Source organism: Nothoprocta perdicaria, unplaced genomic scaffold, assembly GCF_003342845.1.
Source record: "Nothoprocta perdicaria isolate Ctin4 unplaced genomic scaffold, notPer1 scaffold_2, whole genome shotgun sequence".
Taxonomy (NCBI): Eukaryota; Metazoa; Chordata; class Aves; order Tinamiformes; family Tinamidae; genus Nothoprocta; species Nothoprocta perdicaria.
The window spans coordinates 1,877,242-1,901,825 of record NW_020455204.1 but is presented as its reverse complement, the minus strand read 5'-3'; the positions used below and the strand labels follow the sequence as shown (position 1 = coordinate 1,901,825).

The 24,584-nt window shown below is 39.1% G+C and overlaps 1 protein-coding gene across 1 annotated transcript; it reads right to left on the bottom strand.

The window, feature by feature from the left end:
• Nucleotides 1-113: 113 nt before the first annotated feature.
• Nucleotides 114-16,157, bottom strand: UPB1 (beta-ureidopropionase 1). The gene is made up of 10 exons (XM_026037660.1): nucleotides 16,037-16,157; nucleotides 15,360-15,531; nucleotides 13,865-13,952; nucleotides 13,111-13,205; nucleotides 11,667-11,828; nucleotides 7,536-7,705; nucleotides 4,674-4,755; nucleotides 3,845-3,887; nucleotides 3,117-3,271; nucleotides 114-326 (listed from the first exon to the last, which is right to left on the bottom strand). The coding sequence occupies exons 1-10, from the start codon at nucleotides 16,135-16,137 to the stop codon at nucleotides 243-245; spliced, it is 1,152 nt and encodes a 383-aa protein (XP_025893445.1). The 5' UTR covers nucleotides 16,138-16,157; the 3' UTR covers nucleotides 114-242.
• Nucleotides 16,158-24,584: the final 8,427 nt, after the last annotated feature.

The following is a 24,584-nucleotide window of genomic DNA, read 5'->3' as shown; positions in this document are numbered from 1 at the left end:
ACTTGTTTCCAGTCTTCAGTTTTACTGCACTAGAAATATTACATTAGTGTCAACAGGAAAAAAGAAAAAGAACGAAAACTCAAGAAGCCATTTTAAATTATTTTACTTAACACAGTTTTGAATTCTGTTATTTAAAAGTGGTTACAAGAAATCAAAGAGATATTAAAACAGCAACTTGTGATCCACAATAAATCTTTCATCCGATAGTACCTTTTAATTTGTGTTGAGATATCTTCTAGGACTTATTCCCTGATTATATTGGGTATGAATTCAGGCTGCACTGCATCACTGAGCTCTTCTGCATACATTTCATATCTACCAGTCATCTGGAAAAAAAAATCACAGCTTTAATTCTGCTTTTGAGCTATGAAAGTGTCTCAGCAGAAAATACTCATGCCAACAATTTTTTGGTTTGCCCGAACAGCAAAATCGTAATTCACTCAACATGCAAGAGTTTCAGTGCCTTAGCACAAACTATTTTACTTTCACAGAACTAAACTCGTGCTGCTAAAGCTATACGTTTACCCCGCAAACAGCAGAAGGTCATTTCCACTCTGAAAAGTGAAAGTTTTAAATGACCATCCTTCTGTCTAGCAGTTCTCCTTTGTAAGCAGAGTCGTATTTGACGACTAATAATGGCTTAAAACTTATAATGGCTTATTCTGATTATCCTAGACACAAGCTGCATGTGAAAGCTGGATTTTCTCTCTTGTGTATCAGCAAAATTCCCTTTTAAATCAGTTATGCCAGGGAAGGCAAACGATTTTAACCTCTAATTACGCCTTCAAATTATCTCCTCGACCTGAATTGTCTGCCCTGTTGCGATACCTCTGTGAGTGGTTTGTGTTCCCTGGGTTCTCAAGAGCAGGGGATCAAGCCTACTGCCCGCCACAGGTTTGCAGAGGTGTCGGTGGTGGTATTTGGGCTGCAGCCACTTTATCCATTAATAGTACAAAATATTATTACTGCTGTATGGTATTACAGTAAGCTAATAAGCTGAATGATAGCTTTCTTCTTCCTAAGGGGACAGTCTGCAAGGCTGACTCCATGAACTGCTTCTTTCTTACCTGAGTATACCTTAAAAATAATTCAAACAATTAATTTAACAATTTGTTAACTCCTCTGCTGCTGATAAATTTATGGCAAACATTCATCTAATGTCCTCTTTAGGTGCCACTGGATGCAAATAGCAAATATTGTAGCAGGTTAAATAGGTCTCTACCTGCTATCAAGGTTTTTCTCCAAGGGGTAAATTAGACTTCATGGTTCCTCACTACCCTAATTTCAAGAACTACCTCTGTCTGGGCCACAAGTGAGAAGAAAAGGAAATAAATATTTCCTGCTGTATAAACAAAAGCCACAGTCATCTACCCCTTCCAAGCAAAACGGTAAAGTGCTGAAAACACAAGACTGAAGACAACACAAATAAACAGAATTTTATACAAAACAGCTAACAGTCAGCTTAGCTTGCACTGTTTGTTTTCCCTACACAATACAATTGCTTTTGTTTGAATGCCCCTACTAAGCTGCTACAGGCAATGCTCCATCTGCTTCCTGACACATTACCCACCTCTACATTCTACAAAAAGGACCTCAGATTTCAGCACTAAGGCAGAATTAAATGACTGCTCGTCTTAAAAAGACAAAGGATCTCCTGGCAGAACTTAAGTTCACTACTTTAATAGCCTTATCACAAGTCCTGCAAAAAATAAATGATATTCTGTAGAGACTAATTTTTTTTGGGATTAGTCATCATATATTGTTTGCAGCATTAACAAAGAAATTCAACTTTAACTAGGAAACGACCATGTTCTAGTCCAGTTTTGGTTAAGAGTTAGCATTTCAAACCCTCATAAAACTTTTATTTTTGTATCAAATTGAAATCAGAACACTAATTAAACACTGCTCAGTAACATAATGCATGAAGTGGTTCCAGATAAAATAGCTCTATAAAAGAAGTGTCTCTGTTTGGAGTAACATTATGTACAAAATTTAAGACTCATTAAAAAGGACCGATCATTTCAGAAACTAGCAATATCACTGAAGAAACTACATATATTTAATAGTTGCTAGCCAGGAGCTTTAGTCTTTTTAATTTTTGTTAGGATCCAGTGTTGTACTAGCATCATGTTTGCAGGGTCTGCTGAAAACTTGACCAGATTGAAATAAGAAAATAGTTTCAGATTCTTTTGAAATCTTCATCTCCACTAAACCAGTATATAACATAGTCCCAAGACAACTGCACCAGCTCCACTGAAGGGTTCACAGACTGCAGTGCTGAAGTGGCAACTTCTTAAAAGCTGCTGCTGAACTAACTGTATCAAATTACACCCTCAGGAAAGATGATCCAAATTAGTTTTGGCTGAGAATTAAAAAAAAAAAAAAAAAGGTTAAAGCCTTTTTAAGGGGCTTGTAGTCACCTAAATCTAGTTTAACAAAATTGAGAAGTAAGTTAGGATGCTTCAGAGATGAATATAGATGCTTCTTTGTGGCTTCAACAAGTCACGGAATTCAGAAAGCTGACTGCAAGAAGTTCACATTCAGAAAGCTCCTATAAGCAAAGCAATTTTAGATTCTTGGGGTTTGGATTTAAAAAAAAAAATAAATTCCAAAAATATATATATTTTTATATATAAATATATATATATAATTATGTAAATTATATACACATGATTATATATATAATATATATATATCACTGATATATAACACTGATATATATATATATATATATATATATATATATATCAGTGTTAGGTTAGTAGGTTAGACCTAGTCACAACTCAGCAATAAATGGTGTAGGAACAGAGTACAAGAACCCCATACAAAATGACACTTCCCTTACTGATCCCTCAGCTTTGTGGCTATCAACACTTTGGAAACAAAGGCCCAGTTTTTCACGTAAAAGTTAATGTCCTAGATTCCATGAACGTGCCTACCCATTTGTGCCTTTAACCTCCAGAAAATCCTGTTAATTTCAAAATTTAGTTCTGTTTGCTAAGCAAAGGCTTCCTTTTAGCTGTTGCAACATTATATGATTATGAAAACTGTTTGATCTAGTGTCATATGCAAGTTGGTCTTAAAAATATGGGCTGTTTCTTTATAATCAGGCTTACCTTAAAATTCCATTTGTCACTGACTTGCCTGCAAAGATTTAAATCCATCTCTACCACCAGAAGTCCATCCATGGTACGTGACAGTCCTGGGGTTCTACTGCCATCTGGTGCAGCTACGTAGCTTGAGCCATAAAAATGCCCCAAGTCGTGGTGCGCTGAACGAAATTTTAAAAAAGCATATAACATCATCCATTAATATATACACAACTTAACATGCATTTTCCTGTAACATGTAGTTCACAACATCACCGGTTAGTGCACTCCCTGTACTTTAAGCAAGATGCTTACCTAAAGAGTCACATTATGATCCTAGGGCAACTGCAGCTTTAAGCTATTTGTTAAATTTCTTTAGCTTTCACAAATATCCAAAATATTTTTAAAAGTTTTAACTTATGTATTATTTTGTTTTCTCATTACTAAGTCTGTATGTAAGAAAATGGCTTTGATTCCTTTTTTATTTAATTAGAAATTAAAGAATGCTAACTGCCATGTTTTTCCAAAGCAGCTAAAAGATAATGCACATTCAATGCTCAACGTAAGATCAGAGTTGAAAACAGTAGGATCTAAAGCAGGTGAAAAGCTAACTTAAAATTGCACAATACAGAACAGCAGTCCCAATTACCCTAGCACTGACTACAATAGCTGCCTTGGCACAGTCTCAGGAAGCAGAGCTAACATTTCTTTGGAACTTCCCAGTCAGCAATTAGCAACATGATTTCTGAACATACCTTTTTTACCATCTCCAGAAGTAAAGGCATTTTTGTAGTATTCCTGCAAAATAAAATGCATACGTAGGTGGCAGTATAATTCCATTTCATTCAATAAATCCTTACTAGTCTATCACATTTAGCATAGAACTTTGCATAAATCTATTGTAACTTTTCTGGCTATTATCTACCCTGTCTAATGAAGAGAGTCATGGGAGCAGGCCTAGCTTCTAGATTCACATTAGAGACTTGTTAGGATCTTATCATGGACTGAGTTGGATTTTTTTTTTCTTTTTGTTTAACTCCCTGTGGTGATTCATTCCTAACAGTTTTGTGAAGGTTAGAAGATTGCAGAAGAACACCGGTAAAACTGGATTTATGAAGAATTTTATTTTTCCTTATAAAGAAAGTCCCCTTTAGGGTTTTCGGGCTAATCTGAAAGCAAGAAAGGCTCGTTGTGGGCAACACTCACTTTGATTATAGGATTCAGACAGCAAGAAAGAGGTGATACCTGGATAAGGGCAGCCAGGTCTGCACCACAGGCTTCAGGATCTAAGGGAACACTAATTCCACCACAGAAACTAGGAGAATTAGCAAAAAGGAAGGGTGCCTAATAGAGAGGGAGCAATTCAGGAACAAGAAGCAGCTGCCAGCAACAAGGCAACCTTCAATCCCCTTGCTAGAACCAGCACATCATTGCCCATCTTCAAAGCACATACGCACTAAGAGATAGAGAGGCCTTCCACAGCAATCTGTGCATCCTAGTGGGGCTATTTAATTCATTAATGAGAATTAACATATGCTACAATACCTAATTTATGAAATGAAATGAAGAAGTGAAGATACTTACTGTTCCTACTCTGTTGATAGGACACGTAAAGCAGTGATTCGCTATGGCAGCATTTCTTGCTTCAATTGGCCACATTGACTCACTGCGATAGAGTAACAAGAGAAGGTGGATTTTATTTGTCTACTCCAGAGCAGCATTTGGATTATTTATTAGTGTGAGAGACGGTACATTTTCTATCGAGTAAATCGAAGTTATTTACAGAAACGGATCTTGCTGTTACAGTTTAAAGCTCCTTATGCACACAGTCCAAATACAATTATTTTCTGCTCAAAGACAGGTATAAACATTTTTATGTGATACCTCAGCACTTAAGAAATAAGGATTTTTCCTGGCAAAAAGAAGCAGCACCTCTCAAGATTTTCAAAGCAATTACAATTAACATAAAAACTTTTACTCTACTAAACAACACAAAGAATTTACATGTGCGCTTCCAGATTTCATTAGTTTTCAACGATCTAAATAATACAAAACGATCAGAGCAGATAATGGAAGGTCTGGAAGTTCTCAGAGTGAAGATGAAAAATGTGGATGTCCCGTGACAATATGTACCGGTCAGATTCTGAGTACTAAGACAGTTGGGCAAGTGTGTGACCGACATTAATCTCCAATCAGAATCAAGCATTTTAAGAGATGGTCACATCTGACTGAAAGAACTTAGTTTATTGCCTTTTTTTCTCAATTGCTCTGAGTCTGGCTTCCAGCTATTCTAAGAAAAAGGGATTTTATTGAAAAGCTCCTACAAATTACTATTTCACAGAAGAAAAGAGGCAGGAAAAAAAAGGTATAGCCAAGAAGTTACCCCAGAGACAGTTTTCTACATGGGCCTCAAGAGTCCTCTTCCTGCAATAAAAATTATATGCTTAAAAACAATAAAGTGAAAGGCAGTAATTAGGAGAGCCTGAAGCACCCAGAGCAGAATGAAGTTCTGCATGAAGACAGGATAATTTCTGTTTGCTCTGCTTTTAATGGGCTATAAGTGGACAAACATCACAAACATTATTTTAATATTGATATTCATAAAATGACCCCAAAGGATATTTTCCAATATTACACAACCTAAATAAGACAATTTAATATTAAAAAATAAAAGGCAGTCTGAATGGCAGAATATTGGATCCAACCTACAGTTCTGTGTTCCCCAGGCGCACAAATACACAGCACTATGAACTAGAACTGCTTGTGGAATTTTTATGCCTCTAATCTGTTTTTCACAATTTCCACCCTACTGTGAGTCTTCTGTGTTCTCAGAATTTTTCTAGCTTTTACATTCAATAGATGAAGAGAGGGAGCTGAGAGAATCCTGAAGAAAATGTAAGAAGACTACTCCTCTTTACAATTTACAACTCCTTTATCCTCTCGCATTCTTAGTCAGCAAATCTGCATTGCTGAATGCTTTATAGATTTAGATCTACGTAATGCATACTGGAAAAATCTCTTCTACATTCAAAGAAATAAAAGATTTTTCTCTTCTTGCAATTAGTGTGTGCACACAATTCCAGCTGAACACAGAGACAGGAGGCTTGAGAAAACTTCAAGTATTTTGGGAAGAGATTAGTATGCTTCCTTTTTCTTTGCTTGCAGCTGAAAACTATTTGAATTAACAACAACAAAATAGGTTCCGGTTGAGTTCCTAAAAAAAATCAACTCTGGTGCTGGAAACTCAAAGACACTTCAGCTAGCCCCAAAGGATGACTTCGACTCCAAAAGAAAGATCTTTGCTCCAAACAACTCCGTACAAAGCTAACCACTTGTGCTGAAAAGGATAATTTAAAATATTAACACTTAAAATGCTGAGTAAACTACCATCACATCCTCAGTCATATACATATAAATACTTTACATAGTTAAATTGCTTTCCAGAGTCTACCCTCATTATCTGTAGAGGAAGCACAATTATTTCATCATGCATTAAGCTCATAAGATGACACATTCAGGAATCCTGCACTTCAATTTGAAAACTGTCTAATCTGCAACATGGAACTATTCAACAGTAAGGCAAGGAGCAAAAGACAATGAGACTAACCGGAAGCCATGCTGATATTGTCAAGATTTGTCAAGGTTTCTGCATAAAAGAAAGTTTTTAAGAATATTTCTACAATCACATTACATCCCAGGGAATACACAGCCTGTGTCAGACCCAATGCTTTTGGAAGCATGGCATGTTCAAGGGTTATTGTAATGAAATGTGGCTCATGTTGGTAATGTAAAAGCACAGAACACTCAAGATCTAATCCAGAGATCAATCATTACGGGCTAAGAACTCTATTTTCTTAGCTCAGACAGTGAGTTTTCTTTTAGGAAATCAAGTCAGTAGGGTGCAATTAGTGATAATCTGTAGATTAATCTCAAGGTAAAGTTTACACTGGTGTAGTCTGGTTCCAGGGACCTGAGAATCATAAAGTTATCAACAGTAATAGAAACAAAAACTTCTCTGAGAAAAGGATTTGTCAGTCTGGCTCTGAAGAGTGCAATTTGGTAGTGCATTTACTGGCTCCTAGGTAGAGGACTGATCTGGCAAGCTAATCCAAATGTAAATTAGTGCTGTCTATCATAAAACAAAAAATACTACGCACACACAACCCTAAAAAAAAGCTATTAGCTTCCAGAAGCCCAGCTGGATGCTGGCTATCTCTGTTTCAAAGCAGAAGACCTGCAGACATACAACTAAAGTGCTGGAAAAGAACTAGTGACTGGGAGCAGATGGATAGCCAATACTCCAGATGAAGAATGCAAATTCCTTTGTAAAGAAAAAAGGAGGTGATATCTGAGGTTCTAAGCAAGGTACCACCCTGGAGCCAAAGCAAGAGGCTCAGAGGTTCAGTTAACTCAGCAGGCAACAGTCTGAAGCAGCTTGGATTTTACCTGAGTGATCCGATAGTGGCTGAAGGGTTAAAGATGATCTCGGCCCCATTGATGCTATACATGAGCCAATTCAGAGGGTGATGGCGCCCATAGCAGATATTCACAGCAATTGTTCCAAACTGTGTCTGAAACACTGTGTGTCTGGTATTTCCCTCCATGTAATAGGTGGACTAGAGAAAAAAAAAAAAAAGCAAATTTCTTAAAAAGAAAACCCTCCAAGTTGTTGTCTCCAAGTTGTTCTGACACTTTACAATGCCTGCTTACCATCTTCAAAAGTCAAAAGCCTGTGAGCAAGAATCCCTTCTTTTAGGACACAGATGCAAGAGAATAGTGATTTAACAGAAAGTGGCTCTCTTAAGTTGATAAGATCAAATTCCAGTTTGTTCCTGTTTCCCTTTACTCATACTAAACTTAATACTGCCTGACTTTGATATACATTCTCCCAGTAACACTGGAGGCTTCTACAGAAGCTTCAGAGACTCGCAAACTCCCAAAGTGCAGGCTCTTCTCTTAGCATTTATACTGCATATGTAATTTCTCCAAGGAAGTCACAATCCTTGGTCTTACTAAGTACAGAGAATATGAACCCTGTCAAATGAATAAGTAATTCCTTTACATTCAACTGTTAATACCGATATACAATAATTTTATGGACATTATAGGTGACGTCAGTATAAAGCTAAGATGGGTTACTTGAATTTTTTTTATGACTATTGCTCTAAATTAATGGAAGGCCTCAAAGAACAAGGAAAATCACAGGCTAAATCCTGATAGCAACCCTTAAAGAACCTGAAACAAACTGCTGGCTTCAAAGATCCCATTTCTCATATGCTGCCACTTCTATCTTATCAAATCAAGCATTTCTAAATGCTTAAAAATGCCCTGGTTCCTGCAAAAGACTATGGTGAAGAGAAGCAGATGGCACAACTATCAAGAGGGAAAAACATCCAGATAGAGAGACTAAATGAAATTTACAGAACTGGGTCTACTCAGGCACAAGAAAAGAATAAGAGCACAGGTGGAGTCATTCACAGTTCCTGCAAATTATGGACTTAACTCTTAGTGATAACAAAAAAACAACCAACCTCCAGGTCCCATCAGTATGAAAAGCAAGGGTACTAAGAATATTAAAAACAAACAAACAAAAAACAACCCATGTCATTTTACTGGTACATAAAAAGTCTCTGTGCCCATAACTTGAGTTCTCTGTAATTTTATTGTCTGCATCTTGAGGATACACTAGGGATAGAACAAGCAAAGGCCACTAAAATGATTAAGGAGATGGTGTAGCTGCCCCATGAGGGGAGACTAAAAGGCTTAGTGTCTTCAATCTGCAGACAGGAGACTGATTTGTGCAAATGAAATGCACAAATCACAAAGGCAGTGGATAATATGAATGCAGAAATCTTGAAAAAGTAGCAGATTTTCTCTGACATTAGGAGCCTTGTTTAAACCAAAGTTTTTTTGTTTTTAAACATAGCATGGAGAGCTCTTCTGGAATTTGCTCCTACTATGAAAAGACAGACCTGTATAATCAGGTTCAGAAGGGACTGGACAAAATCATGAGCAAAAGGCCCACAAATGGGTAAGAAACAAAAGAGCCATGAATGTGTTATCTAACACTCCAAGTATGACCAGCATGGACACTGAGGGAGTGCAAATACTGCAAATAGTGGCCAGACTCAATCCTCAGGTTATATCCTTGTGATGATCTCAGAGGCAGAAGGTAGATAACCCACTGGTCTGACCAGTGAGACATCTCTATTACCATATGAATGTCATGTGGTAAAATAATTCTTTTTTTCTCCTGAAATTCTGTCCACTGTACCAGCAAGTGCTATTAGTCTTGAAGGAAAGAGAATCCCAATGTCAGGCCTACAGTAAACTAGTAAATGCTGAGAAAGTCTCCAGAACCTCATTTAAAAGTCAGAAAACAGCACTATGGAAAAAACAGAACTCTGAAGGGGAGCATGCTCACAAATCAAGAAGGGATAGAGGTTCTGTCTCCCTGGTACATGGGGTAATCTCAGGCTTGTTATTTACTGCCAGGTCTCATGAACTTGCAGATTACTCTGGGCATAGATTTTTATCTTCTTTCACATCTGTAGAGAGTACGCTATGTGGTGGGTACTCACATAATCCTGTTTCAAAACAGTTCTAAGTATTTTTTCCATTTTTTCCTCTATTCTCAGTTTTCTTTTATTACAATAGGGGAAGAAAAACAAGAATGTTAATTGCTTCAGGGAATTCATCAATTCTTATTCTTTATTCCTCACCAGAGGTCACAACCATCTCCAAGCAACTAATTGTGATGTCTCAAGAAGGATTGATTTTTGTTTATTTATATGCCCTCCTACACATGGCTGAATAGGTTAGAGACCAGTCTCTTTCCCCTTTGCATTTAGTTCTCATTGATTCATCAAGGATGATTATAACCAGGCTCCTTTTCCAATCTGTTCTACAGAGACTATTTACACAGAATAAATTTCAACTTCCTGGGGGTTTTGTTGATAAAAGGAAAAAAAAAACACAAAAACAATAATAGAAATTAGTATAATCCTTCTGTGAAGTCTAGTCTGCTTCTAAAGTTTCTCTACCAGAACTGGTCAGCCTTAACACAATTCTGAAAGTTGTTATCCTTAGGATAACAAATCATGAGCAAATGGGCACAAAGCCCTCCTAATAAGACTAGTCAAAAAGTCAGAACTGTTTTGGGTAAATGCTACTCGCCTGCTATAATAAAACAGATACAAGAACTGTCCACTCATTGTAATGCCCTGGCACTATTAATACATTGTGTCCTGTGATAACTCTGGAACTAACTCATTTTATTATACAAAACATCCAATATAACTATAGTAATACTTCAAATGGAAAAGTAAACATATTTTTATAAACCACTATTAAATAGCTTATAATTTAATTCTTTAAGTGTATTTCATCACAGTTCCATAAAGAGAAAAAAAAAAGATTATTCTTGGAATCTGTTGATGCTCCATAGATTTACTGTCTGGAAAATGGAAAGACACTGTATTTTAGTAACAGATTTTTTGTGTGTGGTTAACAAGAAAGGCATCAAAAATGTGCAAATAAAATCTCCAAACTTATTTCTACTAATACTTTTATACAGGATTGCTTGTTCTTTATTTGCTAGCCAGAAGACAGCTCAGACAAAATAATTAACAAAACAAAATAATTTAAAAAAACCTACCAAAACATCACCCCCAAAACAAAATAAAACAACCCCACATCTTTAATAAGAGGCAGTTTGGGTTCTGCCCAGTTTAGTGATTGGAACATTTGGAAAGCAAACAGAAGCAATTTGGGGTATATGGTTACCGGTGCTTTGGAGAAACGCCTCTGTTAATTACTTACTTCAGCTTACTAGGAGAGATTAAGTTAGGCAAGACAACGTATTTTTAGACTCTAGTTAATTTTTAATCCCGATCTTTCTACATGTGGTAACTCTACGCATAGATAAACACATTTCAGAGCAAGCAATTTCTCACATTGCTTTTACTGCCAGCTCAGTTTCTGAAGTTGATTCTAGTGCACAGTTCAAAAACAGCTGGGCCTTCAACAGAAGTCATTAGTAAACAGAATATGCCATGAACCAGTGATTCACTCACAAGTGTAACGATTAAGTGATTCCACTCCGAGCAATGTGAGGGTAAGAACTGTATTTTCCATGACAATCTCATGGGCAAAGAGGGATCGAGGCCATAAATACTGTTCGTGCCTGAACCATGAACCAGTTCCCCTCAAATTTAAGTTAAGGGTGCTAAAATTCCCTGCGACCATCATGCACAAATAATATAACATAGCTGTGACTTACAGAATTTTGTTATAAAAGTTCTCTATAGTTTTATAATTTCTATCAGGCCAACAAGACTTTATTACAAAGATTTGGTGTCACTTTAAGGGTCATCACTCTCCGTTCTTGATAAATAAACTTACTATATTACTATAATAATATAATTTTACCTGGGAAGACTATAATATGATTAGTGAACCACATTTTCCAAAAACACATGACATTTTCTTCCACTATGGCTCTAATACAATACACTGCAGACATAAGCAAGAACTGCAAAGTAAGACTAGCTTGATTATCATAACACAGCGTCTTACCTCATTGAAATCTCCAATTCTGGGAATGTGATTTTTCCTACTTTTTCCAAGGACAGCTCCAGAATTAGAAATGACGACCGCAGTATTCCAAAGAGTTCCTCCATGGATTTCATCTCGCTCCAGGATTGGAGATACCACAACCATATTGTATTTCTTTGCCAGCTATACAAATTAATGTAATTTTTTAATTACACATAAAAGTCTAGAGTAAGTAATTATTTCACCTTGCGTTCATATAGAAGCATTACAAAAAGTTTTCATTTTGTACATTACTTTGACTATTAGCACTGAAGTGCTAATGCTTAATCCACACTGCAACACCTGTGCTGCAGGTGTCTTCAAAGACAGATACATCACTGAGAGCCTTCTACCTAAATCATTCAATCAGAAATGCAAGGTACCAATTAGAAAAAAAAAAAAAATTAAAATCCTAACAGCTGCATTAAAACTACAGGGCTGACACCTATCTTTATAGCAGGAGGTGACACCACTTTCATTCTGGTATCCAACCTACATCAATTTGTTTAGCACTTCAGCTAGCTGAAAAAAAAATGTTCAAAATTATGGAAAAAAATAAATATTATACTAACTATGTTAACAAACACTGGTGTGAGAAAGATAGCACTATTTAGCTGCTAGTTTATTAGTACATTGCTGTCTTTTCTTTCACACCTATTTTTAATGTTTCTCTGATTATCCATAATATCAGGAATTCTGTAGTGAGAATCAATCTATATCTGTCCTAGATCAGACTGAAGATAAAACGGCTATCCATAAGAGGTTAAATAGCTCAGGTCATACCTGAACAAATTTAACTCCATAACAACATTTTGTGAATACCTTAGCACAGAAATCATAAAAACTCCTTATTACAATTAGTTGTCAGAATACAAAAACATACTGTCACTTTTGCAGTCAGTAGTCTCTGGAAGAATAACAGCCAGTCACAAATCTCCATAAGTGCATAAAAAAGCTCCCAATATTTTTATCATTTCACAAAGAATGCAGAAGACTTCTGCAAAAGCATTTCCTGTCCAGAAATGGTTAGCTATTCTCCTCAGGGCCATGCTTTAGGCAAATACTTTTTTAATGCTCATCTGCTCTATCCAAGAAATATCTTTTCAACAGAAAATAAAGGTTAGCTAGAAATGGCTCTCCATTGTAAAACTCAGCTAAACGCCTGACTTTTCAGGCTAGAATTCAGTCTATAAATGCAAAGTAATTTAAAGAATAAATATTGAGCATAGAAATGCATTTCTGATCACAGAAATGATCAACGGTATCTATGCTCACTCACTTTCTTAGTATTTATCAACCAAGCTGAAAACTTCACTTTCTTATTTCTATTTTATTGGTATTAGAAGACCGGCATATAAAGAAGAATTCCTTGGTCTTCTGTGGCAGTTACCAGTTTGGTGAGTTTGGTGCATTTTGTTTTATTTACCTCTTGGCAGAATTTTGTTGTTGGCCCATCCTCAGCTGACTCTGCAAATTCAGTCCAAGGAAGCTTCTCTCTTGTACAAAACGCAAAGGGCATTGCTAGAAAACATCAATGCAAGACACACTTCACAAGAGCATCCATGTCACTTGAGAGACACAGGGGTAGTTCTGTTTCCACGAACACATAAATAATTAAACACTTCAGAAAACAACAACAGTTCTTGCTCAAAGTACAAAGCTTTTTAGTACATATTTAGCAAGGAGGAATGTTGGGCCCATACATAGCCTACTGATTGTGATTAGTCCTAAAGGAAGTGAAGATCTAAAATACATCCTAGTCACTATTATGTATTTTCTGCAAACAACCTATTTCACAACGGGGTCTCCATTCTGATTTTGGCTCCTAATAAGCTTTGAAGACTACCTTTTAATTAAAATTTATTGTAATTAAAATTTATTTATATTTATTTTATTTCTTATATAAACTTTAAAAGAAAAAAATGAGGAAAGGATGACACACAAATAAAAGGGTGTATATTAAGTTATTGCAACATATACTGCTCCTCACAGACATCACACAGATCTTGTACACAGTTCTACAAAGACTCTTTGTTTTTCTTTAAAAAGAAATACAGTAACAGTCAACTCTTGTAACTTGGAAGACCTCTGTTGTTTGCCTACAAGCCATATTTCAAGCCCATTAAAACAGAAAGAACCTGACCTCTGACAAGCTAGAAGGAATCTGAGAAAATACTCACTCCAAGCTTCCTGGAAACAAACTATGTTGACCCCACACATTGCTGCCACCTCCACAATCTCCTCGATTCGTTTGTGCAGCGCAGCCACCTGATCGTGAGAAGTTTCACACTATAAGAAAGCTGTATGTTCTAACGCACTCACATATTAGTAGTCTGGTTTTACAATCTTTATTCACATGAAATGTTTTTATCTTGTTCTGTACTTAGTTCCATTGCTTTCAGAGGAAACCCCTCAAGAAGTAATAATTCATGAGCACCGATATCAGAATTATGACCTAAGGAGTTAAATATAGATTGTAAATACATAAATTTAGCTGCTAAAAATACAGCTGGAGTTTTAAAATTCCATAGTTGCCACATTTAAATCTCTAAGCCAGACACTGCAGACGATGGCCAATGAGAGCCATCTTAAAAGAACCAGCAAAAAGCCTATCAGTTGCTTAATGGAAGCACCTGCCTAGCAATTAAGTTTAACTGGTTAAGCAGTTAAGAAAAAAACGAATTCAAAATCAAGTACTCCACAGTCTAACAGTCTGAGGTAAAGATAGTCCATTTCCACGGTTAACTTGCATAAGAGCAGCAAATCATGCTGACACCTGTGGATCTTTGCTACTTTCTAGAAGTTATTAACCCCAAAGTATTCTCTCAATCTCTCTGTCCTAAGATTCAAGTAGATTATTACCAAGGAAAACAACAAAGTATTTATTAATTTGAAAAACTTTGTTTCCAAATATTTTTTTCTTTGAGCTCTAGTTGAAAACAAGTACAGATACAGCACTTTATTGATACTTTCAGGTATTAACAGCAACAACAAAAATGGATAAAACACAAGTCAAGAGTGATCTACACACTCAGTAACTATACAATGACTTACCCAAATAGTTATCTACTAGGTCTGTCCTGTGAACAAAACTATTACTCCAGGAAATGTCATACATGTAGTACTGTCTTTCATTTTTTAAGGGAATCTTTTAAAAGTCTATTTCTACATAAATGTGCTTTTTTATGACAGTCGCCTTGCTATATGATGTAGTTTACTGCTGTGCAAAGAGTAATACAGCTTAATAAAGCCATGTTTGTGCTAATGGAGTCTCCTATACTGCAGGATTCTTCAATCAAACCAAGAGCTGCATCTGTGTCTTCCATGGGTTATGATCTCTGCTCTGTTCAGGAAAATGAATGTTGCTTCATTTCACAGGCAAAGGCTTTTCATTTATAAAATCAGTGATTAAATATGTAGCTAGGGGAAAATTGCAAGTAGATTGGGTAATTCACTAGATAAACACACTGCAGATGCACTTCTGAGGAACAATAAAATTTCATGTGTCATTCTAATTTCTCATATTAAAGGATGTTAAGAGAGTTTTGGACCCTATGCTGCGACACACGCAGTATGTATTTCATGACAGAGATTAACACCAGCAAGTAAAGGTTGGTATTTCTCAGTCCAGTAAAAGTGTTACAAACAAGCTGGCCCAGATCCCAGCATTTCTACCTGGATTGCCACCGCTGTGTCAGTGGGAAGCGGGATTTTATTCTGTATCAGTCCTACTCGAACAACACGGGGCCTTCTCAACTGCTCCGGAGCAGCTTCAAATCCATAGCCCTGCAGCTCAAAATCTCTTTCCTGAGCTGCGGTCACGGCAGCAGCCGGCAAACAAAGTTTTCTGGAATAAAAAGGAGATAAAAACATTCCAAGCTAAGACAGTCTTCTTTTCCTTTTGGGGTGCGGTAGGGCCAAGGGGTAACAGCACCGTCCACCCCTTCGGCTCCAACACGGCCTCAAGCTCCCATGTCCTGGATGCGAGAGGGAAGGTGAAACCACGGAAGGTGAAAACATGTCACGGGCAGCCTCATAGCTCTCAAACCCACAGCCTGAGAGACTCTCACTCTCACAGCCACCACCTCCCAGCGTTGATTTCGTTTGGATTTGCAGGGATTTCTACCCTACTAATCAATCACGGAGCTCACACCTACAGGCTCCGACCTGTAACCCCAGATTATGCTTTTCCTCCAACATACCGCCCTTTTGTCCACGTTTGGTGCCCACTTTGCCAACCCCAAGCCCCCAGACCGCCCCTCAGCGCCCCAGCCAGCCGCAACCCTCCCACCACCCCAACGCGGGGCTCCGCCGGGGCCCGCCCTGCCGCCCTGGCCCTGCCCGGCGCGCACCGTGCCTCGCCGCCATACAGGATCCGCTTCACCTCGGCCAGCTCCTCGGGCGGGACGTGCCGCTCCAGGCACGACTCCACGGACCACGCGCCCCCGTCCATGGCGCGTCCCGAGGCGCGGGGCGTTGCGCGGCGTGCGGACCGTGGGGCGCGCGCCCCCGCCCCCGCCCCGGCGACCGTTACCCGCGGCGGCCACGCCCCTTTCTCGCCCCTCTGAGGCGCCCGCGAGCGACGCGGCCCGTGGGCCTCGGGCGGCCCCAGGCCGGTGCCTTGTGGTCCCCGCAGGGTCCCCATGGCCATCCCAAAAAACAGTAAAATAAGGACTGAGTTGCTGCTGGGCCAACGCCACAGTCTCAAAATTAGTTTAAAACAGAAGTTTCTTTAGGAGGAGTTTGGAAAAATACTCTTCAAAAAGACTTAGAAGTATGAAAAAGATCCTCAAATACTCTGGTTTCCTCAGTTTTAGTTAGGGGCTCAGTTTTAATTGCAATAAGACACTGAAGAACAGGCGATAAAAATGAGTGTCCCCAAAACACCTTTCAGGCCAATATCATTGGAAATTCATCCTGCATATGATGTTAATATCAGGAGATCAAACAAAATCAAAGGTCTATCTGGCTCAAAGAAAAATGCGTCTGAATAGAGGGTGTTTCCTCATGGTTAGGTATCACGGGGCCATCCTGCTTACACCAATTATTTCCTCCAAAAGTAACTACTGGCTACACTTTCTGCTTCAAAATGTGGTTATGAAATCAAGAACTTCAGTTCATGGAGAACTGAAGAATGTTATGAAGAAGATAACATCCGAATGAGAAAACCGCTTATCAAGTCTGGGGATGGCTACAGCAGTCTAAATATTTTACCCCGATTTTAAGCATTGCTTTATGTGTCTTCTGGAAGCCAGAACAACATTCAGCCCTGAGCGTCTCCAGCTATTGGGGGTTTTAAGTTAAATATTAGTTAAATATTTCATGCTGTCTAATATTTAACTTTAAGCAGAAAGAGTCCAGGGATAAGCAGGTTTCATCAGGGCATTTTGAGATGTGATTTCCTTTCATTGACTCCTTTTTTTAACCCAGGAAGATGCTTTGTGGCAGGCAGACGTGCTGGTCCGTTGTGCCCAAATCCTCGGGTAACTCCTAAGGGCCGAGTAACTTTTAGATAGAAAACAGGAAAATCCTTTAGCCTTTGGGGGAATTTTCAACATAAGCTAAGCATAGGGATGAACATATGGATAGCTTGCACTTAAGAGTATTGTACCCACCAATCTATGGTTAATATTCATGATATACCCACCAATGTTCACGGCATACCCCCCAGTATGTAGTCTTAATGTTCATGAAGCAAGAGCCTAAAAAACTGTTCAAAGAAATCACTTTTCTATCCCACACATACCACCAACGTACAATAATAAGCAGTGACTGATAGTTACATGGTAGTTTTCATCTGGTGATCCTTAATTGCTTTATAGCTAATTTAAAAGGCATATGAGGAACATTTCCTTAGTTCATGGCTGGCAGATCTTTAAACGTAATGCAACAGCAGATCAATGCAAAAGTCTACAGGGGAACTAAGAGACCAAAAAGTAAATTAATTTCCATATCGGTATTCCCAGGATATCAACCAACAGACACAGCCTTTCCAAATAGATATGTAGAAAGAAGCAGGAGGGCCTGGGTTGGGCTGGGAACTCATCGCATTTCTTTTGATGGCAGTGCAAGCTAAAGGGAAAAACAGCGGGTCTGTTTTGTGTGCAGCTCCTGAAGAAGGTCACGTAACTGAACTTTTCTCCTCAAGCTTCTATTCTTAGTGTGAACTTTCACTGACTTCTCTGTTGGTGCCTTGTTTATTTGTATTTTGTTAAGTTGTACTACATGTAGGAAATGGACTTCATGGCAATAAAAGCGAAGCCCCTGCAAAGAATACTCGTGAACGGTCAAGATCTGGGGGGAAAAAAGTACATTTCCTGTGCACCAACCATCCTGCAGCAACATAATAAGTCCAGACAGCAAGAATAGGAAATGACAAACCTAGAATTACTAATAACGATGAAAGGAGATCAGGCTATTCCATAGGGACTGTGCGTATACAAAAGTATAACTCTAGCCAACACAATAAACCTTCAAAGCACGAAATGTTAATATTCAGCAGGAAAGTAACCTAATAAAGGAAGATGCCTTCCATACCCCAGACAAAAGCATATTAGAGAGAGGGCTTGGATATAAATCTCAATGTTCCACCTCAATCATTACAGTTATATTTTAATTATGATGGTAGAATCCAGATCTTAATTCTGGTTTTGACTTCTCCAGAGCTCTGCATTCAAACTTATTCCTCCTTCTGCACTACCTGAAGTAAGTAGTTATTCTGGGAAATAGCTGAATCCTCTGGCATAAGCCCCAGGACTATGATTATTGGTTTACAGAGAAAATTAGTACAAAACAGTTCTGAAGCATGCGGAGTTTTCCTCTCTATTGCCCTCAGTCAGGGTGGTCCAGCATGTCAGATAAAGAAACTAGGACCACATGGGTGCAATCTGTGTTAGAAAGCAGTTTTTCTCCTGTGTTTCTGTGCTGAAAACCTATGTTGCACAGATAATGGTCTCAAAATGCAAACTGGGTTTAACAGTACTGGTCCACGGTCTGTGTTTCAAGTCCGTTCCCAAGAGTTCCCGTAAAATCCCACAATAGCACCATGGCATTAGTCAGAAGCACCCTGGAGAATGAATTTAGGAGCCAAACATCTAGAGTTCAGGCCAAAATTGGGAGAGACCCAAGAACAGATTTAAACAAACAAAGTCTTTCCACTGTATCCCAGGATAAGAGCAAAGGCCGAGTAGCATCACAGGTCAGAGCTAGTGGACAGCAGTAGGAGCAAAATTTCTGCCTTTCCCTCTAAATCAGTAGTATGTAATTCTATCCCCTCTGAAACACCCAGCTTCTTACAAACCCTGCTACTATCTTGTAAATTGTGTTTCTGGACACTTTCTTCTGCTGCCATTCCTTGCAGTGAATCACACAGAGTACTCCCGAGCAGTTAAATAAATCAATAACTGGCATCCTTGATGCAGTGACTGTCTCAGATCATCCATAGGGTCATGCTCCTTGTTATTAACGCCCATCAAGGGATTTAAAAGTGCACATGGACCCAGACATGCCCTGCAAGGCCATATGATATTGATGGCCCTTTTAAACCACCTTTCTAGCTGCTGCAGCCCCCTTAACCTTGTACACTGTCCTTTTCTGGGCGCCACAAAGTGAAATACTGAATTGTACTGCAAAATACATCACTGAGATCTCTAGGGCAGATGCATTGCTTTGTATCTAACACAGACACCTTCGCTTTATATAGGGATATTTAAAAATATTATTTAAAGACACATTTTCATTTATAACATTTCAAATATAAGATGAAGACAGTGAAGCGTAATCAGCAAAATGAAAGAAGCTGTGAGAGAAGAGACAGTTCTAAGATACAAGGAGAAGGTTAATGCTGCTTAATGCTTCATGGTACTTAATACACAGCTAGAAAGGAAGAGGACAGGAAATGTTCTTTTTGTCCTGCATTGCTTTCTAGATCAATACAAGCAAACTTTAGGGGTGCTGTGATGTAGGAAAACTAAACTGCCTGTTTTAAAGACACTCCAATGTACCATGACCTCCTGCTAGTAACACAGGTGGTTTTATTCTGGTTACAGCCATAGAGTTCTTTTACGGATTCTACGTAAATCTTCAGAAATGTTTGTATTGGTTTTAGAAATGGGCTCCTGTTCAGATTCTAAGCCAAAAAGGAGGTGAGGATTTTGACATAGATGGAAAACTGTGGTCTGCTTTTAAATGTCATGCCTTTTGGGTAGATCCTGTGCAAGCTGCAGGTACAATACAAGCACTTTTAGAGAAGACTCAGCTTACAAACCTCGTACAGTTGGCTTTGTCTCATCTGGTCTTGGCTTCCTGCCATTCTGGAGGCTGGTTGAGGGGAAACGGGCTGCAAAACTGAGGAAGTTTATTTTTGACAATACATTTAGTCAGCTCTCAGACATGCCTGGGGCCAAAGCAGTCCCAAGCCAGGTCTGGGGACCGACACGTAACTTTTCAGTCACCTTTCCCTCCTTCCACATGGCCTGAGCTTCATCAGGTGCAACAAGAAAAGCCCTGGTCACAGCTTTCAAGGAATTAATGTGGCTTTGACAGAGTCCTTCTGTTGTTAGCACTAGTGTCTTTATAGCTGGAAATATTCTGCTTGCTTGCTTGAAGTCACACCTGAAAAGGTGTATTTCAGCTAGAAGAGATTCAAAAATTGATCATTTTTGCCAGTTAACAAAAGGACTCAGAAACATTCCCAAATTTAGCCGTTCCTGGAAAATATCTATCTCCCTGGTGCACAGGAAGTACATTAAAGAAGTTAATAAACACTCATAAAAAACGTTTAATGATCTAACATTTAAGATCAGCATTCTTGTACATTACCATAACCTTCTGCTAAATTATCACCACCAAGATTGCTCTTGGGCTCAAAAGGTCATGTTATTTTTGCTGTTGAAATCATGGAGACTGGGAAACAACTGTGTGTAAATTGCTGATAAACTGGAACAAAGAGAGAAGAGAAAAACACTGAACATATAAGAATGCAAGTAAACCAGCAGGAAAGGAGGGGAGGGGAAGAATCTCACGGAGAGTTTATTGAAAGAACAAAAGAATAAAATCTGGTGCATTTGTTTTCCATGGGTTCAGGAAGCCCGGTCTTTAAGCACCTACTATAAATAGAATGTTCTAATCCTTCATCAAAGCGGGCACTAGTCTAAACCAAAACGAGTGAATTTTAGGTGGACTCTGGGAAGGGAAAGATGTCCTTCCCCTTGAAGGAGAAGAAAAATTTCTTCTCTGAATCCTCGCAGAAAAGAGATATTCCATAGTGCAAGAATTGCAGAGAAAGGACACAAAGGCTGGAACATGATGTTTCTATATCGAGACATTCCTGGCAAGAATATTGTTAAGTGGAGAGAGAATTAGCAAATATCTAATTTAGGGATGAATAATCTGATTTTGAGGAAGACCGACTTCACTTTATCACATGGCTGAGCTGAAGCTCCTCATAGAGTTCCCCTCTGAGGGAAGGCTGCATCTGAACTGCATAAACTTGGAAAAAGCATTTCATCAGGTCCATAGGGATATCATTTGAAAAATAACAGGAATTTCTCCGAAGTTCTGAAATGGACCATTTACAGTCATGAAAGCTTTTTGTAAACAATTTTCATATAAAGTAATCCCAAAGAGCCACCCAAAATAAAAACAAAGGCAAAATACTGGAGACTTTCATTGTCACTGAATAAAAATTGACTGAAAAACAAATTTGGGGAAAAAATTGCATGTTGCTTCAGGAGGGCTCCTTAGAATGGCCCCAGAGCCATAATTCTTCAGGCAAGACAACTTTGGCTGAAAACTCAGCAAGTAGCAAAGTGGTACAGAGTGATTCCCTACTCCAGTCTGGCTCTCTACGTAGTACAAACCAATGTAGCAAGGAGTTTGGAGAACCATGTACCTGCTGAACTGAATAGCAATCAAATCATGTACTCATCCATCTGTAAAGGGCCAAGAGAAACTTTGATTAACCAAGATGAACTTTGGTTTCACACTTAGCAGTGCAGAAAGAGTAACAACATCCACTAAGAGTCAACACGTTGCATTTCTGGAGAAGTATTCTAGCTGTGATGTTCAAAATTATATCAAGATACAGGGAACTTTGTGAGGTTCCCTCACAAAGAGCAGGACCCTTCCTTCCCCAGGATTATCAAGCAAATCCCTTTGATTTCTGCATTCCCATGGCATTATGCTCTCTATACAACAGTTTTCAAAAGTGCCTTTTTCTCTTTTTTTTTTTTTTTTGAACCATTGAATCCGTGCATGGCAGACTGCATGGACTGGCCCAAAGGCGTCGCGTTCTCCAATGATCTCCAGTGATCTCCTACCGATCACTGAAATGCTTCTCCAGGAGTTTCTCACCATAACCATTCAACTCATAGTCCCCCATAGACTGGAAGGAACTCCGGCCAGGAGGTGATTTGGGAGGAAAGGAAGGAAAGAAGAAAGGCAGCGCTGTGGGACCGCTCTGCACGATAAGATGTGCAGGACAGAGCTGGGTTAATGGGTGGGAAGGCGAGTGTCAGCCCTGTGGCTTCATTTCCCCAGTGAATTGTTGAGCACCACCGCTCACTCGGGAAGCCGAGCTCTCAAGATTTCAGGCATTCCAGGCTTTTATATACAGACCTTAGCATCGACACCCAGTCTGAAGGCTTTGGTTTCGGAGTAATTTAATCTGCTTTGGAACTTATTTCTGAGTAAACATCCTCATATTCCAAAAATGCATAAAACAGAAGTCATATTCCACTCGAGCTGCAGACACCAGCGCAATCCGAATCTGTTGTCCAGAGTAAACAAGTCCGTGTGTTCGGAGAAGCAGGAAGAAGACAAGTAGGACATGCTTTAAGGACAGTGCATGGGAAGGACAGCACATGGCAGGGACATTGCTGGGCCTCAGCAGCGCATTTGTTTGGTGGTGGCCAATGTCACCAGCTCACAGCAACGTATGGAATTGTCAGACGGTTGCAGCTGCACTTGGCAAACAAACAGGAGTAGCCTAAGCCTGCCACTGTAGATGGTGGCTAATGAACTAGTGTCTTCATGAAAAGGCTGGATGCTGGCAAAAGGGCGTGAGGAAGACAAACTAGAAGTTTAATTAACTTAACAGGAAAGCAAAAAGCTCCCAGATAAAAGGGAGAGAGCTGTTTCTGAGCCAAGTATTTAAAGGGTTCTCAGATCTTCCCAGGGCGAACAGTGAGTGTGTGTAATGCTGACTTCCTTCCAGTGCTCTCTGTGCCAGAAATAACTCTTCAATGGAGACTATCTCATCCGTGTACCTCTTACCAAAGCTAGTCTTGCAAAAGAAAGCAATACTTGCTGCTGACATAAAAGGCAAGTGAGGAGGGAGAAGGAATCTGCATAACAACGTAGCACACGCTGCTGTCCTCCTGCTTCAAGCACAGATGAGCGCTTGCTCGGCTGCAGCATGAGGTATAGATAAAAAAATAAGAACTAAGGGAAAAGTGGATCTGCAGAGACCAAGGATAGGACTGACCGTCCTCTTCAAGATCTCCAGCACCTTCAGCATTTTACAAATACCCTTTGGCATCTTACAATGCTCATACTGTATTTATGTTTTGTAGTTCCTAGCGAAGCAGGGACATTTAGTACAAACGTCACACAACGCACTGCAATCTGAGCAGTTCATATTGTAGGCAGAAAACACACTTACATGTTGCCTGAAGACACAGCATCCAACTCCTGACCTGACAGAAACACTAAAGAAACCATATTATTTCTATACACAGTTATGTATTCATCCACCAACTATCTATATACATTCATCCACCAACCGGCTGTGGTTTGCCTGACATGCTCCAGTACAAGCCCTTAGTTTTAATTTAGAAAGAAAAGTGCATTTCTAGCTTTCATAGTCTCAAAGTACTAATCCACGCAAGATAAATTGCAGTAGTTGAAACTGTGTCTGTAGAAATCTGCAGAGAACATGAAATCACAGCTCCAAGAAGAGCAATTACCTTCCTCCCAGGAATTGCTTGGGCTCCAAAATTCAAAGAGTGGCTCTATGAAGAGAAGAGACAGAAAGAAGTTGACTTTAGTCATGTCAGTGTTGGGTAGCAGTCTAGGGAGACTGCAAGTGGGACTAGTTGGACGGAGAAGACAAGACGGATTAAAAACACATAGGCTAATGAAAGCAGAGAGAAAGTGAAGAGATGGTGGAGAGCCTACTAATGTGGAGGACCTACTAATGGAGATAATTTTCCTGCTGAGCAATAGTTATAGGAAGAAGAATTTCTGAGCAAACTTCTGTCAATGTGTTGTTTATCAAGGAGCCTCCATGCTAGAGCTCATGTCCAACATCCCAGCGCCGAATTCCAGAGGTCCAAAGGAAAAGACAGCACTAAGGTTCTAGCGTAGGCTGTCATTAAGGATGGAATTTCATCTTTTCCAAGAATGAGTGACACAATCCTCCCACAGCAAAAAGAGGGGCATTTATCTCTTTTTTTTCTTTCACACAAGTTACTCCCCACACACACACTGCACTGCAAGCATGGAGCTATTTCCTGAAAGATTTCAAATTTGTTTTCCTTAGGTTATTTGTGTCTCCAGCCACCAGCTGGTCTGTGTCAGAGCCGATATGCTCAACATATTATTCCATTATCCCATTAGGTTGAACATGTCCTTCCTCCCATGAGAGCTGTTAAGAGATCAGTCTTGCAGAGGGGAGACAACTGTGGTCTCTCCATCTCTTTTAGAGCAATACACCATTTCACTGGTCATATGGGTAACTTTTTAGCCCATGCTGATGTTCTCAAAAATGCACTCAAAAATGATGTTCTTTATGCCAAAAATGATACTTGGTCATAAATATCCATCTCTCTGACTGGTCAGGGCACATACATTGATCAAGTTGGTAAAAAAAAAAAAAGTAGTTCTAAGGACTATTAGGCC

Excerpts from the sequence above, each read along its gene's own strand:
- UPB1 (XM_026037660.1), bottom strand. The coding sequence starts at position 16,137 with ATGGACGGGGGCGCGTGGTCCGTGGAGTCGTGCCTGGAGCGGCACGTC. Across the intron at positions 13,953-15,359 it reads ACACAGCGGTGGCAATCCAG|GTGGCTGCGCTGCACAAACG; the intron begins GTAGAAATGCTG and ends TCTCACGATCAG. Across the intron at positions 11,829-13,110 it reads CAACAAAATTCTGCCAAGAG|CTGGCAAAGAAATACAATAT; the intron begins GTAAATAAAACA and ends TAATTTGTATAG.